This window comes from Mustela nigripes, chromosome 7, assembly GCF_022355385.1.
Source record: "Mustela nigripes isolate SB6536 chromosome 7, MUSNIG.SB6536, whole genome shotgun sequence".
NCBI lineage: Eukaryota > Metazoa > Chordata > Mammalia > Carnivora > Mustelidae > Mustela > Mustela nigripes.
This window is the reverse complement of record NC_081563.1, coordinates 78,130,085-78,144,324: the sequence shown is the minus strand read 5'-3', so window position 1 is coordinate 78,144,324 and position 14,240 is coordinate 78,130,085. Positions and strand designations below refer to the sequence as shown.

The window sequence follows — 14,240 nt, the reverse complement described above, 5'->3', positions numbered from 1 at the left end:
GAAGAATATTTATTCTGACATACTGTCGTTGCTTAAAATAAGACTCCATAAGCTCATTCAAGGCACAGGCTCTGTTACCATCTTCCATAGTCTTCTTCCACAGTAAATGCTTAATGAAGAAAGCTGAGTATGCTTTTCTAAATTATTTTTTCAGATGCTTCAGAATGCTTCAATTTTGTCACATTCCTTGAAAGAGCCTTGATATTTTAGCAGATTTTTATCATTTAAGGGTATGTGTATGTGTGTGTTTAAAACAACCAGACTCGGGGCGCCTGGGTGGCTCAGTGGGTTAAGCCGCTGCCTTCGGCTCAGGTCATGATCTCAGAGTCCTGGGATCGAGTCCCGCATCGGGCTCTCTGCTCAGCAGGGAGCCTGCTTCCCTCTCTCTCTCTCTGCCTGCCTCTCTGCCTGCTTGTGATCTCTGTCTGTCAAAAAAAAAAATTAAAAAAAATCTTTAAAAAAAAAAAAAAAAAAAAAAAAAAACAAAAAAAACAACCAGACTCAATGGAAGGGGGGTGACCAAGCCAAGTATATAGGGTTGTTGGGTTTTCTCTGGTTCTTTTTATTGGAGGGGGGTATTGTTGTTTTAAAAATGTAAGAAAATTAATATTTTTCTTTGTTGCTTAGAAATTTATTTCTAAAGCTGTTCCTAAAACAGGATTTTAGAAATTTTTAGGGTAGTAATCACATCATTTCAATACATGATGTTTTCTGATTTTTATGTATCATACTCATTTCGATGTATATATATACACTTTTGGGGTGTTTTTTTTAAAAATATTTTTTATTTATTTATTTGACAGAGATAGAGATCACAAGTAGGCAGAGAGACAGGCAGAGAGAGGGAGGGAAGCAGGCTCCCCACTGAGCAGAGAGCCCAATGCGGGGCTCAATCCCAGGACCTCGAGATCCTGACCTGAGCTGAAGGCAGAGGCTTAACCCACTGAGCCGCCCAGATGCCCCTGGGTTTTTTAATTATAGTTTTAATTATCATCACATAGTGTACCATAACCTAGCAAGTGGGTCTGAAATAGGAAAAACTACATAAAAATCAATACTACAGCGTGCCTGGGGAGTAACTGACTCTTGATTTTGGATCAAGTCATGACTCGGGGTCCTGGGATCCAGCCTTGTGTCAGGCCCCGCACTCAACAGTGGGTCTGTTTGAGGATTCTCTGACTCTGCCCCTCACCCTGCTCATGCTCTCTCTCTCTCTCTCTCTCTCTCTCCCAAATAAATGGATCAATCTTCTTTAAATCATTGCTGCTTACTTTTTGTGGCACTGCTTATTATTTCACTGATCTTAGATGTTTTGTGTGGTACAAATATATAAGCACATTGTAACTGGCTTTTTTTTTTTTAATAAAGCCAATTCCCTATACTAAATTGCTAAAATAAAACAGCTTTGTAAGGGTATGTTCTCCTATGTACAACTAATACAGCATGCATGCTGTATCCAGTTTCTATGCATGTACACCAGATCTTTGAAAAAGAAGGAAACATTTAGTAAGTTATTCAGAAGTTAGAAGCAGGTAACAGTCTGATGCTTATAAACCAAGTCTTTTGGAAGACAAACTGCATTTCCTAATCTATGACAGCTTCTTCCTTTCAATTCCTCTTGTTTTTGTTTTTGTTTTGTTTTGTTTTGTTTTCCTGCTACTCATAAATGCAAGAGTGTGTTTAGATGCCAGGGGAGTCGGAGTGCCTGGGTGGCTCAGTGGGTTAAAGCCTCTGCCTTTGGTTCAGGTCATGATCTCAGGATCCTGGGATCGAGCCCCGCATTGAGCTCTCTGCTCCTCAGAGAGCCTGCTTCCTCCTCTCTCTCTGCCTGCCTGTCTGTCTACTTGTAGTCTCTGTCAAATAAATAAATAAAATCTTTAAAAATATATATATATATATAGATGCCAGGGGTGTATTTAGATGCAGGAAGTGCTCAGATGCAGGAAGGGCTCCAAAGACCCTCCACGTGATACCACGCCAATGTGGGTAAAGATGTCCCTGGCTGCTGCCTGGATAGCTGCACCCCATTTAAAATTACCCTCTCACATTAAAGTCTGTAAAGGCTTTCAGAAAAATTCCTTTATCCTTTCTGAAAGGGTTGCGTTGTTAAAAGTTTATCTGCAGTTTTCAAAAGCCAGTTAGCTGTAAGTTCTTGTGAAAAATTGCTTGCTGTCAATTTCTGTGGTAGATTACATTCTCAGGAAAGCCATTTAAATATTGCCTTCACTGATCTACCAGCTTCTGCAATATGGTACATTGTTCCAAAATGTCCTTGCATTCTACATGGATTTACCAGTACTTGTAGATTTTGCACAAGCAAAGATTTTTTTTTAAGGATTTTGGCCCAGTTCAGTGTCTTGGTTTCACAAAGAGGTTAAAAGTTTGAAAAGATTCTTTGATGATTAAAGTGCAAATCACGTTGCTGCCCTTTGCCTTGGCTGCTGAGACAGCAGATGTGGTAAAGCCGGCACTCTCTCTTTAAGTTGAACTAAATGTGCGCTGCTGTGTGTTCCTGTGTGTAAATTCAGCTCCCTGTAGGTGGTGTGAAAGGAGCAATGGGTCTCTCTTTTTTTGCCACATTGGAATTTATATTTAGTCTTTAATATTAAGACCTAGTAGATTTTAAAAATACATATTGAATCTGTGGTTTTGGTGTTAACAGATTATTATTAACTTTCATTTGTGTCCCACCACTTACTCTATACTCTCAGTTAAGAGGGCCGGGTTTCCTCGCTAGAGTACAAGCTCTCTTTTTAGATCATTGAGCATCTCCCTGAATTACAAATTATGACCTGCTTTGTCTGTACCTGCTTATTTATAAAATGACTGCTCTTGCATTGAATGTTTTGTTTATTGATATAATTACAACTGAGTAAAACTAATGGATAAAAGTAAGCCAGTATGAAAGTCTCTCTTGGAACTGTTGAGAATGGGTAGCCAGCCATAGGCACCTTGCCCTTACAACATGGTTCTTTCTGCTGTGTGTTGGGCGCACCTCCCCCCGCCCAAGTACGTGCTAATAGTAAGTTGTTCTTAAAGTGATGGGCTTGCATTACTATGGTTCTTCTGTGCTCTGTGGGGTCCCACAGTACTTTAATGTAGAGAACCCGGTCCTGGGCTCCCATACTGAATAGGTATATCTGAAGTCTTACAAAGCTTGAGAATTTCATATTCTTTGGAAAGGATCTTACAAAGACTTTCTCCGAAGGGGAAAAGCATTGCATTAGTAACAAGTTTCTGTAGAAAATATCAGAGATTTTAGGTTATATAAGCATTCTGCTTGAAAAACAGGCATTATCTCTGCTGCAAGTTCTGTATTTTAACTTTGTGCAGATGTGTGCTAAAAGGACATGATGTGCTTATTTGTTGCATTTATGCTACTTTTGGAACTTTAAGTAAGATGGATGAAATTACATATTAAATAAAAACAGAAGTTCAGGCCGCAGTCCTTAGCAAGCTGAAAAAGCCCTGCAGAGACAGTGGAGAAAATGATGCTATGACTTTAACAATGCATCAACTTTTGAGAGAATTGTCTACATAAACGCATTTATATAGTCATTTCTTTGGAATTTATCGGTATTAGCTGTCTCCTGTTTAAAACTAATCTGCCATTAAATCGTGTTGGTGAAATGTTGGCAGAAGTATTGTGTTTTATATCTTAATCTAACATATCACTTATTTTGACGTAACTGCAGTTATAAACAGACACACACTGATGTGTATGGCATGAAACTGTAGTCCGTGAAAATAGCTGTGCAGCCTTGGGCCAATTATTTAACTTCCCTGAACCTCAATTTTCCTTTTCTGTGTGATAGGACACCCAGCTTTTAGGATTCTTGTTAGGATTGAATGAACACCTCTGTCAAGCACTCGCCTAATGCCTAGCACTTACTTGTAGGTACTGGGTTCCAAGCTTAATAAAATGCAGTTTATTTTTATATGGTATTTTCGAGGCAGAAAGCATTTTATATTGAGTGTGATTTAACGTACCCAATTCTAAAAAACTCTGTATTGCATGTTACTTATCAACCTTAATTCCAGGGCCAAAATTCAGAAAATGCAGCATAAATTTTTCTTAGGCTCTTTACAGATTGCATGTTTCTTGAGTGATTACCAGGTATAAAGCATTGTTTCCTGTCATTTACGGTTGAATATATTTGAAATCCAGGAAGGTAGAGGTTGATCTGAATTCTGTTCCCAGTTCATTTTATACATATTTTATGTATACATACATAAATTCATTCATTTATAGTCCCACCCCGCTTTGGTTTTTGCTATTTTCCTTTTTCTGTAAGCCCGTTGTAACTTGAAGAAAGTTTTCAAAATAAAGTAGCATTTGACTTTGTTCCATAGTCATTTAAAAATAGGGTTGATCAATATGAAGCGTTAGCTAGGAGCACAATTTGGTACTTTTTTATCGATTTCAGTTACCAGTGCCCTCAGGCTTCTGTATGTGAGAATGAAAATGATATATGAAATAGGCACCCGTGTTAAACAGACCAATTTTCTTCTTACATCTGCAACCACTATAAACAGAATTCTTTATATGGAAGTGACTTTGGTAGCAGTTAGTGTCTCTCTCTCTCTCTTTCTCTCCCTCTCTCACACACACATACACACACACACACACAACCTTAAGACTCCAAACAGCCTCTTGAGCCAGTGTTTTTGTTACTGAGGCCAAGACTTACACAGTGATTTGGGAATTTTCTGCCATTTAGTTAACTTTCATTAATTATGAAATGCAGAGTTATAGATTTACAGCCCATGAATATGCTTTGGCATTTTAACAGTTGATTGTAAGCCAGAATCTTGAGGATTTGAAAGATATTCTGTTGAATAGCTAGTTGCAGACTGATCAAGCCAAGAGGATAAATACCAGGGCAGCCTGCTCAGCAGGGCATGCATTATTGAGAAAGTTGTGCAGAGAAGTTGGCTGTGGCAGAAGTTGTCATGTGTCATCTGTCCCGTCAGAGCTTCAGCAGCTGTTCCCTGTCACCAGGGCCCTTATGTGCTACTGGTTGTCCAATAGCACTAACAGACACTGGCTGCCTCTCCGTTGGGCTGTGGAAGCCATGGACACACATACATTGTATGTCTTACTGGCCACCAATTTGAACGGAAGCTCATTTATAAAAAGAGATATCAAGAACTAATTCTTTGGTCTTCTGTTAGACTACTAACCAAAATATATTCTCAAGAGAGTTAGTTGGGATTTTGGAGAATCTAGGTTTTTGACTAAATATATGGTTGGAAATGTAGGAAGATTGTCCATTTGAACCCAAAAGGATGCCCTGAGTGAGAGATGAGAGTGCATTCTCCACCAGATGCCAGACGAGGACTGCATGATCACTGAAGAGGCTCTTCTGGTTGAACACAACTTAAAGACTGGAAATGAAAGCATTCCTTTTGTGATAATGTAGCAACCTGCCAAATGGGATACATCCCAGTTCTGATGACAGACAAGCCTCCAACAGTTTCCTTTTTCCCTTCTTGTGTGCCAGAGACATCCTTAGAGGAAAGGATTTGAGGGCATTAGTATCACTATCTGTCTGATTACTGTGTTGACATGTTTAAAGTGCCATTAATCATAGGAAATGGAACTTAATGATGTCAAAAAATACCCAGCCAAGAACTATCAAGAAAGTAAGCTACAGCCCAATATTCAGATGAAATTGAAGGGGGAAATGGCTTAACCCTTTCTTTTTTTTTCCTTAATTAACTTATTACTGAATTCCAAAGCTAAGTAATTCAGAGGCAGCAAGCAAGGGAAATGGTAAACATTGCAAAGGGAAATGGAGAAAGACAGATATTTTTTACTTTGTGAATATTGCAGCAATAATTTATATAGTATATAAAAATAATACTCATCTCAAGATTATGTAATTAAGGTCTTACTTGCTTCCACACCTTCCATTTTTATAAGCAAGTTACTTTTTCTTTTTGATATCCCCTCCCATATTTTTCCTGTGGACTCTGAATACTTAATATACCTGATAAAGTTTAATCCACAGTGAAGCTTGACTGTCAATGGAATTTGAGAATTAGTAGGCTGACAGTATGCTTGCACAGGTAACTGTCATCATAGGTATTCAAAAGTAAAAAGCAGTGATATGGCACATGAATAACAGATTTTCATTTGTCAAAAAGCTGGCAGTGCTTACTGGATATTTTTCGGGACTTTGAAATCATCAGTTCACTGTTTGCATCTTAGCTAATTTAAGTATTTGAATACTCCTAACTCAAATTTAGGAAACATGAGATAAACATAGGTATCCTTATTTAGAAAATATGTTTGATGCTAAACTCTAATGAACATTCCACTGTAAAGCATTTCTGATGTTGATTTTGAGAAGGTGCTTTTTTGGAAAAGAGCCCAAGAACCTAAGTCCATCCCCCTCCTTTTTTTCTAAGACAGGTCATTCATTATGCCATGAGACACAGTAGATTTTTAATTAAGACTGATTGATCAGTTGATTGATGATATATGGATCTGAGATTAATGAATTTTAGGGTGACCTATATAGAGAGTTTGGAAAATAAGTAGTATTATTATTAATAAGTGCTGGGGTTTTTTTGTCCCTGCAGGTTTTTGTCATTCATCAAAGGGACACTGCATGATATCGGAAAGCCTGAAATGGAACAAAAAATAAATTCATTCCTTGAAAAGGAAGGAATAGAGAAAATTGCAGAAAGTTTGCAAACAACAGTTCACACCTTACAAGTCATCATAGATGGTCTCAGCCAGCCTGAAAGCTTTGACTTTCGAACAGGTAAATAATTAAATTTGAATAATAGCACCTTTCATTTACATATGCCACATTGTCTTCTGAGACCCTCACAACAAACCTCTGCTGCAGGCAAAACTGAAATTATTATCCATTCTGTACATGCAGAAATTGAAGCATCGTGCCCTGTCTTCAAAGTCATTGCAGTTGGTTAGTATCCAGAGCCAATAGAAGAAGCCAGGTTTCCCGACTCCTTGTCCCATGCTTATTTTCCATCACACTAGACTAAATGCCTCACACATTGCTGTTGTGTTCACGGAGGCACACACTTTTCATAATCCTTTTGTAAGCTCTTCTTATTTTGTAGGAGCCGGAAGTCCAAGGTAAGGTATGCAGTTCATAAACTAAAAAGTGAATCTTCTTCCTAAATTGCAAATTTCGAAGTTCCTAGATTCTATGTCAGTGAACACATTCAACAAATAAGATACTATCTCTCTGTTGATTTTCCTTCTAGTTAAAAGAGCTCTCAGCTTTCAGTGTAGGTAGATGATGAGGGAAGTGTAACAGACATAGTTGTTGAGAGCAATGGCCCAATAAAAAAGAACTTAAGGTATTAAGTGACCCATTTACTAAGGAAATTTAAATAGGAAGCTCTGAGTTTTAAATGAATCTGCACTTGTCTCAGTCTCACAGTCAGTTTTAGGATACCATGTTTAGGCTGAGTTAGGCTCTGTTGAGTGGGTTAGGCATGCTTCTTTGTGAAAAGATTTAAAGGAGTTTAAAAATACACCCAGTAAGGGACGCTTGGCTAGCTTAGTCAACTCTTCATCTCTGGGTTGTAAATTCGAGCCCCACAATGGGGCTAGAGATTACTAAAAAATAAATAAAGTTAAAAAAAAAAAACACAAATACCCAGTAAGTTCATTATACTATTCTATCAACTTTTCTGTAAGTCAGAAATTATTTTTTTTAAGTTGGAAAAAAATGTGTAATAAGATCTATGACAAAAATGTGGGAACAGGAGCCTCCAGGATGGTCCACCCAAAATGGATGTTTCAGTAGACAAGTCCATCTCTGTTTAGGGTCCTGATGCCCTTGTGTGTGAATTCCCTGGGTATTGTTTAGCAATGATTCTCAAACAGGGTGGGCTATAAGTCTGGTATGCCTAGGATACCATTAGAAGATGAGTGAGTGTGCTCTATCTAGCTGCAGGCCTCCTGTACTGGGTTTCCTTGATCATTTTTCTGTCTTGGTGTTGATTGCTCCGTTATCCCGGTTACAATGCAGACTCAGAGCGAAAATCAACATTCAGATTATACGGTTCAATTAAACAACCAACTGCTAAGTAGAGGTCCTCACCTTGTCATGCCCTTAGTGAGCAGAAACACAGATGCACCTGGGCTCTGGACTGAGCTTACCAGTTACTGCAGTGTTTATCATTGTGACAAGTGAAATTTCAAATAAGTCTCTTTAAACTCACTTTGGAATTGACCTTTGCCCTAGTGTAAGTCACAATTTTCAAAATTGGACTGTCTGAAAGCTTTTATTTTAATACTAAAACTATCCCTAAGGGGGAAGGCAAACAGTCATATTTTTGAAGAGGCAGATAGTATTTTGGATGTTTCTTAATTACTATTTATAAATGTTACATCTTTCCTTTTCTTCATTTTCTCAAAAGTATTTCCTTCCTTGATGCCTCTTTCTTTCACTGAACTCATCCTGTCTTCTGACAAAATTGATTCTATTTTATTAGCACTCTGGTTGCCTATTAGTTTCTATATTTGAATTCATCAGAAGCAGCCTAGTGACAGCTGACTGATTATGTAGCCTTGGCAATCAAAGTGTTAAAGTTTGCCTGGTACATGGAGGATTTTCTGATTTCTCAGTGGCCCAGGCTGTCTTCAGGAACATGTTAAGTAGTTCCTGACTCTGATTTTCCATGCAAAATTAAACTAAGCAGCTGATCAGGAACCCTTGGGGAATCTGTAGCAGCTGGACCTCTATAAAAGAAAAGAATTTCCAAGCATAAAAACAATGCCTGTGAGACCTCAGGGACCATCTACCTCTGCCCTGATCAATGACTTAGTTTCACCTTGCTTTGACACAGTGTCTGCCTAGTGTAATATTACAACAGGTTTTTTGCTTTTGGAATCTACTACTTTGGTGTCAGGGAAAATTGTATAGAATCAATTCCAGTTTTTGCGTGTTCCTTTTTTTATGAGGAAAATGAGATTTGAGATTTAAAAAGGGTTTGTTTGTTTGTTTGTTTTATGGGAAAAGGGTGAATTGCGGGGGGGGGGGGGGGCTTGATTTCAGAATAGGGGGACTGGGGGGGGGGAACCAAGAGGTGGCCAGTTGTTAATACAACTGTAAAGGATAGCTTTAACAAGTAATCAGGATCAAGCCAACAGCTGTGGAGGAAAAGGAAGTGGGATGGGTGGAGGGAAAATGAGGCCTTAGTAAAAGGAGATCCAAGCATAGAATGTTCTTTGTTATTAGAATCAACATTCAGTAATCCTAGGAAAGGGGGCCAAGAAGAGCATGAGAAAATGGAATCCACAGATAACCCAAAAGCCCCATTTGGACTGTTAGTACTACCCTTCTCCCTCATAAAACATTTTTTTTTAAGATTTTATTTATTTATTTGACAGAGATCACAAGTAGGCAGAGAGGCAGGCAGAGAGAGGAAGGGAAACAGGCTCCCCACTGAGCAGAGAGCCCGATGTGGGGCTCAATCCCAGGACCCTGGGATCATGACCTGAGCCGAAGGCAGAGGCTTTAACCCACTGAACCACCCAGGCGCCCCTCATAAAACTTTTGTTGTTATTTTTGTTTTGTTTTTACTAGAGCCATGATTCCTTGGTATGCTTTATACCCACTTTGAGGCGGGGGGAAGCTGGGGTTAATGAACAGGGAAATGTACACTGTGGCCAATAAGAAAATAGGATTGTAAGGAACTTGAGAGCAGGGATCTGTGTGACTTCATCTTTGTATCTCTAGCACCAGTGGATTGCCCGTATAGGAGATCATCAGGAGCTAATAAATGTTTAATGAATTAAACTGAAAAAGGAGAAAGAAAATTAGGAACTGGCTGATCTGGGTTTCTGAGCCGTAGATAATCAAGAATGTATTGAGTTTTGATTGGCCATGTATATTCAAAATGGATAGAAATTGATTCCTGAATTCCAAATTCATGGGGGGAAATGGAAGAGAACATTTTAATTTCATCTACATTTGACTAAATGTTGATGTACTTTCTGCCACCTTTAAACAGTTTAAGAATTCAGGTACTAGAAGAAAAAAATCCCAATTTTCTGTCTTTGAAGGTCTTAACTATCTCATTGTTTGTGATTTGGCTTTATATATTCATTGAGCAATGATATTTTCTCATCACCTCCTCATAAATAGGAAAATAAGACTCTTGGCTTCTCAATCCTTATGTATAGTGCTAATGTTTGCACATGCTAATGAGATAGCGTTTGAGGAGAAGAAAGTGAGTAAATTTTCTCATATTGTTCCTACCAGGTGAATGCTGCTTCTCCAATTAAGATCATTTTCTCTGAAGGCAAGCCTGGATTTCAGCTCCTTTTATGTCCCCTCTCAATGCTGACTAGTGGTCTGAGCATATTTACCAATGTATATTGTGTCTAGGAAGTATAGTACCTACTATTTACACTGTCTTTTTTTTCCCCCTTTTGTTACAGATTTTGATAAACCTGATTTCAAGAGAAGCATAGTCTGCTTGGAAGACCTGCAGGTTGGGACAGTTCTCACAGGCAAAGTCGAGAATGCTACTCTGTTTGGAATTTTTGTAGATATAGGAGTGGGGAAATCAGGGCTGATTCCCATACGCAGTGTAACAGAAGCAAAACTTTCTAAAACAAAGAAGAGAAGGAGTCTTGGACTGGGCCCTGGAGAAAGAGTGGAAGTCCAAGTACTCAACATTGACATCCCCCGATCGAGGATTACTCTGGACCTCATTCGGGTGTTATGAGTGTCGCACTAAAGCTCAAACACTGATTTTATTTTCTCATTTCTAGAGATGGGCAAGAATAGGTCAGGTGTTTGTGACTTCTAGGTAGCAGATGAGAAAGGATTCACTCAATATCAGAAGTATATTTCAAACACTTTCCTTACTTTTTTTCTGAACAAGTAGGAAACTAACAGCTCGATTTCTTTTCCCCTTAAAGAAAATAACTAATAGACATCCTCATGTGGTTTTATTTAGTAATGATTTTCTGACCCAAATTTTATTTTTTGTACTTCATCTTTGACTCCTTTTGCATTTTGTATAACAGATTGTCGTTTGATTTCTACTTGCCAGCTTGCCTTGCTGGACTTGTATGGAATTGTTTTCTTGATTTGAATTGTACAATGTTTCTTGATGTAGGGCAGGCAGTGGTTAGCCCTCCCTTTTTACAGATTTTTTTAATCAGGACTTTTGGACTTGATTCATGATTTTCTCTTGACAGCAAATAAAAAAGATGCCAATTAGATAGGTCCTGATGTGTTTGTAAACATCAAGTGAATGGCGCAGAACATTTCCAAGAAGTATATATATGTTGATCCCTACAATAAAGTTCTGTGGATAGTGACCTTGTTTTTGTTATGTTGATTCAGTGAATGACCGAGGATTAAAGATGTGGCACATATTCATGCAAATTTCATCTAAGCCAACTGTGCCTTTGGGCAAGAGGGAAGCCTCTGGAAATTTGAAGAATGGCATTCAGTTTGACTTAGCACAGAAGGCATTTTCTTTCTTAAGCATTAGGACTAAACTTCAAATGGAGAAGGAAATGGCCTTCCTAAAGATTGACTGTAGATCAGGTATGAAGGGGCTAGAAAAACAAGTATATAAAGTGACTCTTAACTCTGTTTTTATTCAATGAAGATGGTAAGTATTAGCATGACCATTCAGGGTCAAAACTATTTAAATAGAGCCCACACTGGACTGGGTCTTGTCCATTCTAGCTGCTCTGGCTAATTGGCTTAATGGAGTCAATTGCATGACTAAATGAGTACCTGGTTTTCTCCATGTGTAATGAGTGGAAGATGCTTACTACAGAGGGTGATCAGTCCTGCTTTTTAGCCTGGGACAATCCTAGTAAACACTCACTGTCCTGGTATTGTACTTCTTTTTATTCCCCAACTGCCCCATTGTTCATAATAAATCATATGATCATCTTAGTAGTATAGTCTCTTGCAGAGTGGTAAATTGGACTGAGCAGTTCTGCCTGGTAGTTTGCTAATCTCAAAATATTGAATCTTCGAACTGGTTGTACATAGATGTTTTTAATACAGTAGCTCCCTTAAGAGTTGTGTAACTCAAGGCTTGTTTTCCTGACAGTTTCATTTCTGAAATGCTTTCCTTTCTTTCTTACTAGTCTTCAAGTGACAATGGAGTTGAACTTCCTACTCCTTCCAGTGTTCTTCCTGGTTCATAATATGTAGATCAGTGATGAGTACTATGTACCCAAAGAGTCTTATTCTGAATCTTGCAATGTAATTTCAAACAAATGCTTTTTTTTTTTAATTGAGGCATAATTGGCATGTAACTTTATATTAGTTTCAGGTATACAATATGATTCAGTATTTGTATGTATCTCAAAATAATTACCATAATAAATCTAGTTAACATCTATCACCATATGTAGTCAAACAAATGCTCTTTGGGAAGAGGCCTTCTCCTTGGCCACTTTGAACACCTGAACCAGAGCAGTGGAAGCAGCTCCGTTGACCTGGTAGTAAGCCCTTGTAGACACAAGGAGAATGTGATACTGCAGTAGGTTGTATGCTTTGTCCTCTCTAGCCCAAACATGGTGGAAGCTCTATAAGGTCTAGCCTGGGCAAAGTGGGGCATGTCTCATTCGTCTTGTATCCCTAGAATGTAGCATGGCGCTTGGTGGTCAGTATGTTCAATTAATCCCAGTCCCTATCCTACCGATAATCCACAGTGTGCTTTTGATCTAATAGCCTTTACTTCTCTGGGCCTCCTTTTCCCAAGTTTAAAATGGGGATGACGGTATTAAAGCATTTATTCTCCCAGAATTTACTGGTGGCCTCCTGAGTGCCAGGCATGGTACTGACCATACAATTATGATGGAAAAATAGACATCATCCTTACTATTATGGAACTTAGAGTCTGCTGAGGAAAAAAGAATCATTAGCCGAGAAATCACATACAAATATAAAATTACAAGCAGGATGAGCAATATAATGGTGACAGCATGTAGTAGATAGGTTTACCTAGTCAGAAATGTCAGAAAATGTTTCAGTGGGGTTTGCCTGAAATGTGAAAGATAACCAGAAGTTAACTAGGACAGATATCTTGTTGACCTTATAAGAGTTGTTTCTGATGAATGGTTGGGGTTGAGAGCCTGTTTGGAGTGGGTTTAAAAGAAAGTGGAAGGAGTTAAATTAGGGATAGCGAATATAGACAATTTGTTCAGAGGCTTGGCTGTTAAGCAATAAGAGAAATAGTACAGTGGTTAGAAGGGGAGAATGAAGTCCAGAGAGAGTTCTTATATTTTTTAAGAAGAAATAATAATATATACAAATGGAAATGAGCTAGTAAAACTGGAAAATTTGACACAGGAGACAGCGAAGAGTCACTGGAATGATATCCTTGAGTGAATGAGTTTAGGCAGAATCTGGTGCACAGTGGCTAGTCTGAGATAGAAATACAAGCAGTCTGTCTGTGTCAACAAGAGAAGATCGTATGGGCCCAGATGTAGGTAGGAGGATGTGATGGGAGCTCATTGAGGGTCTCTTCGGGTCGCTTCTATTTTTCTCATTGAAATAAAAAGGAAGGTCATCATAGGAGCCTAAAGATCTAGAGTAAAGGAAGTTGGAGGTAAGAGAAGAAAGAAAAAGGAAAGGAAAGGATAAAAGAGTGAAAAGCCTTGGGAAAGAGAATATGCCTTCCAGGCAGTGTTAAATGTTCCACTGAGGGGTAAGGGTCAGTCAAGCATAGGATCAGTGCACTTGCTTATATATTCTTCTTCCACCATGGCAGCTGGGTGGGCACAGTTGGAAGGGTGAGTCTAATCAGGTTTGGGGGTTTGCCAAGCAAGTAAAATGGACAAAAAGGCAAGCAGTTGAGGGCATGTAGACAAAGAAATTGTTGACCATGGAATTTAAACTCCATAAGAAGAAAAGCAAGAGTATAAGGGGAGTATGAGAGGCAGTGAAAAAGTACAGGACTAATGATTGTAGGTCCTGATGGAGGAATGTTAGAGTGGGGATAACAGAGGACACAGTGGGTGAAAGTGGACGTCAGCAGTGGGATGCTTAACTCTGAAATGACAGGTTTTGGTGTGCAGTGCTGGGGAATTAGAAAGAGTAGGGAATGATCACGGGAATAAGTAGCAGAGGTGGGCCAAGATAAGATCATTAGAAAAGAGGAAGACAAGGAACTGAACCTTCAGGAATGATTATGTGGGTAAAGATTTTAGGAGGCTGTCACGGTAATGCAGGCATAAAATAATGGTGACTAGGACAAGAATGTTACTG

At 38.7% G+C, this 14,240-nt stretch overlaps 1 protein-coding gene across 3 annotated transcripts in view; it reads left to right on the top strand.

The window, feature by feature from the left end:
- Positions 1-11,323, top strand: part of SRBD1 (S1 RNA binding domain 1) — a 199,150-nt gene extending 187,827 nt beyond the window's left edge. For all 3 annotated transcript variants that reach the window (XM_059406227.1, XM_059406226.1, XM_059406228.1), the window contains exons 20-21: positions 6,589-6,773; positions 10,433-11,323. In XM_059406227.1, the coding sequence (XP_059262210.1) occupies positions 6,589-6,773; positions 10,433-10,722 (475 nt within the window). In that variant the 3' untranslated portion in view covers positions 10,723-11,323. The remainder of the gene's footprint in view (positions 1-6,588; positions 6,774-10,432) is intronic.
- The last annotated feature ends 2,917 nt before the right edge of the window (positions 11,324-14,240 follow it).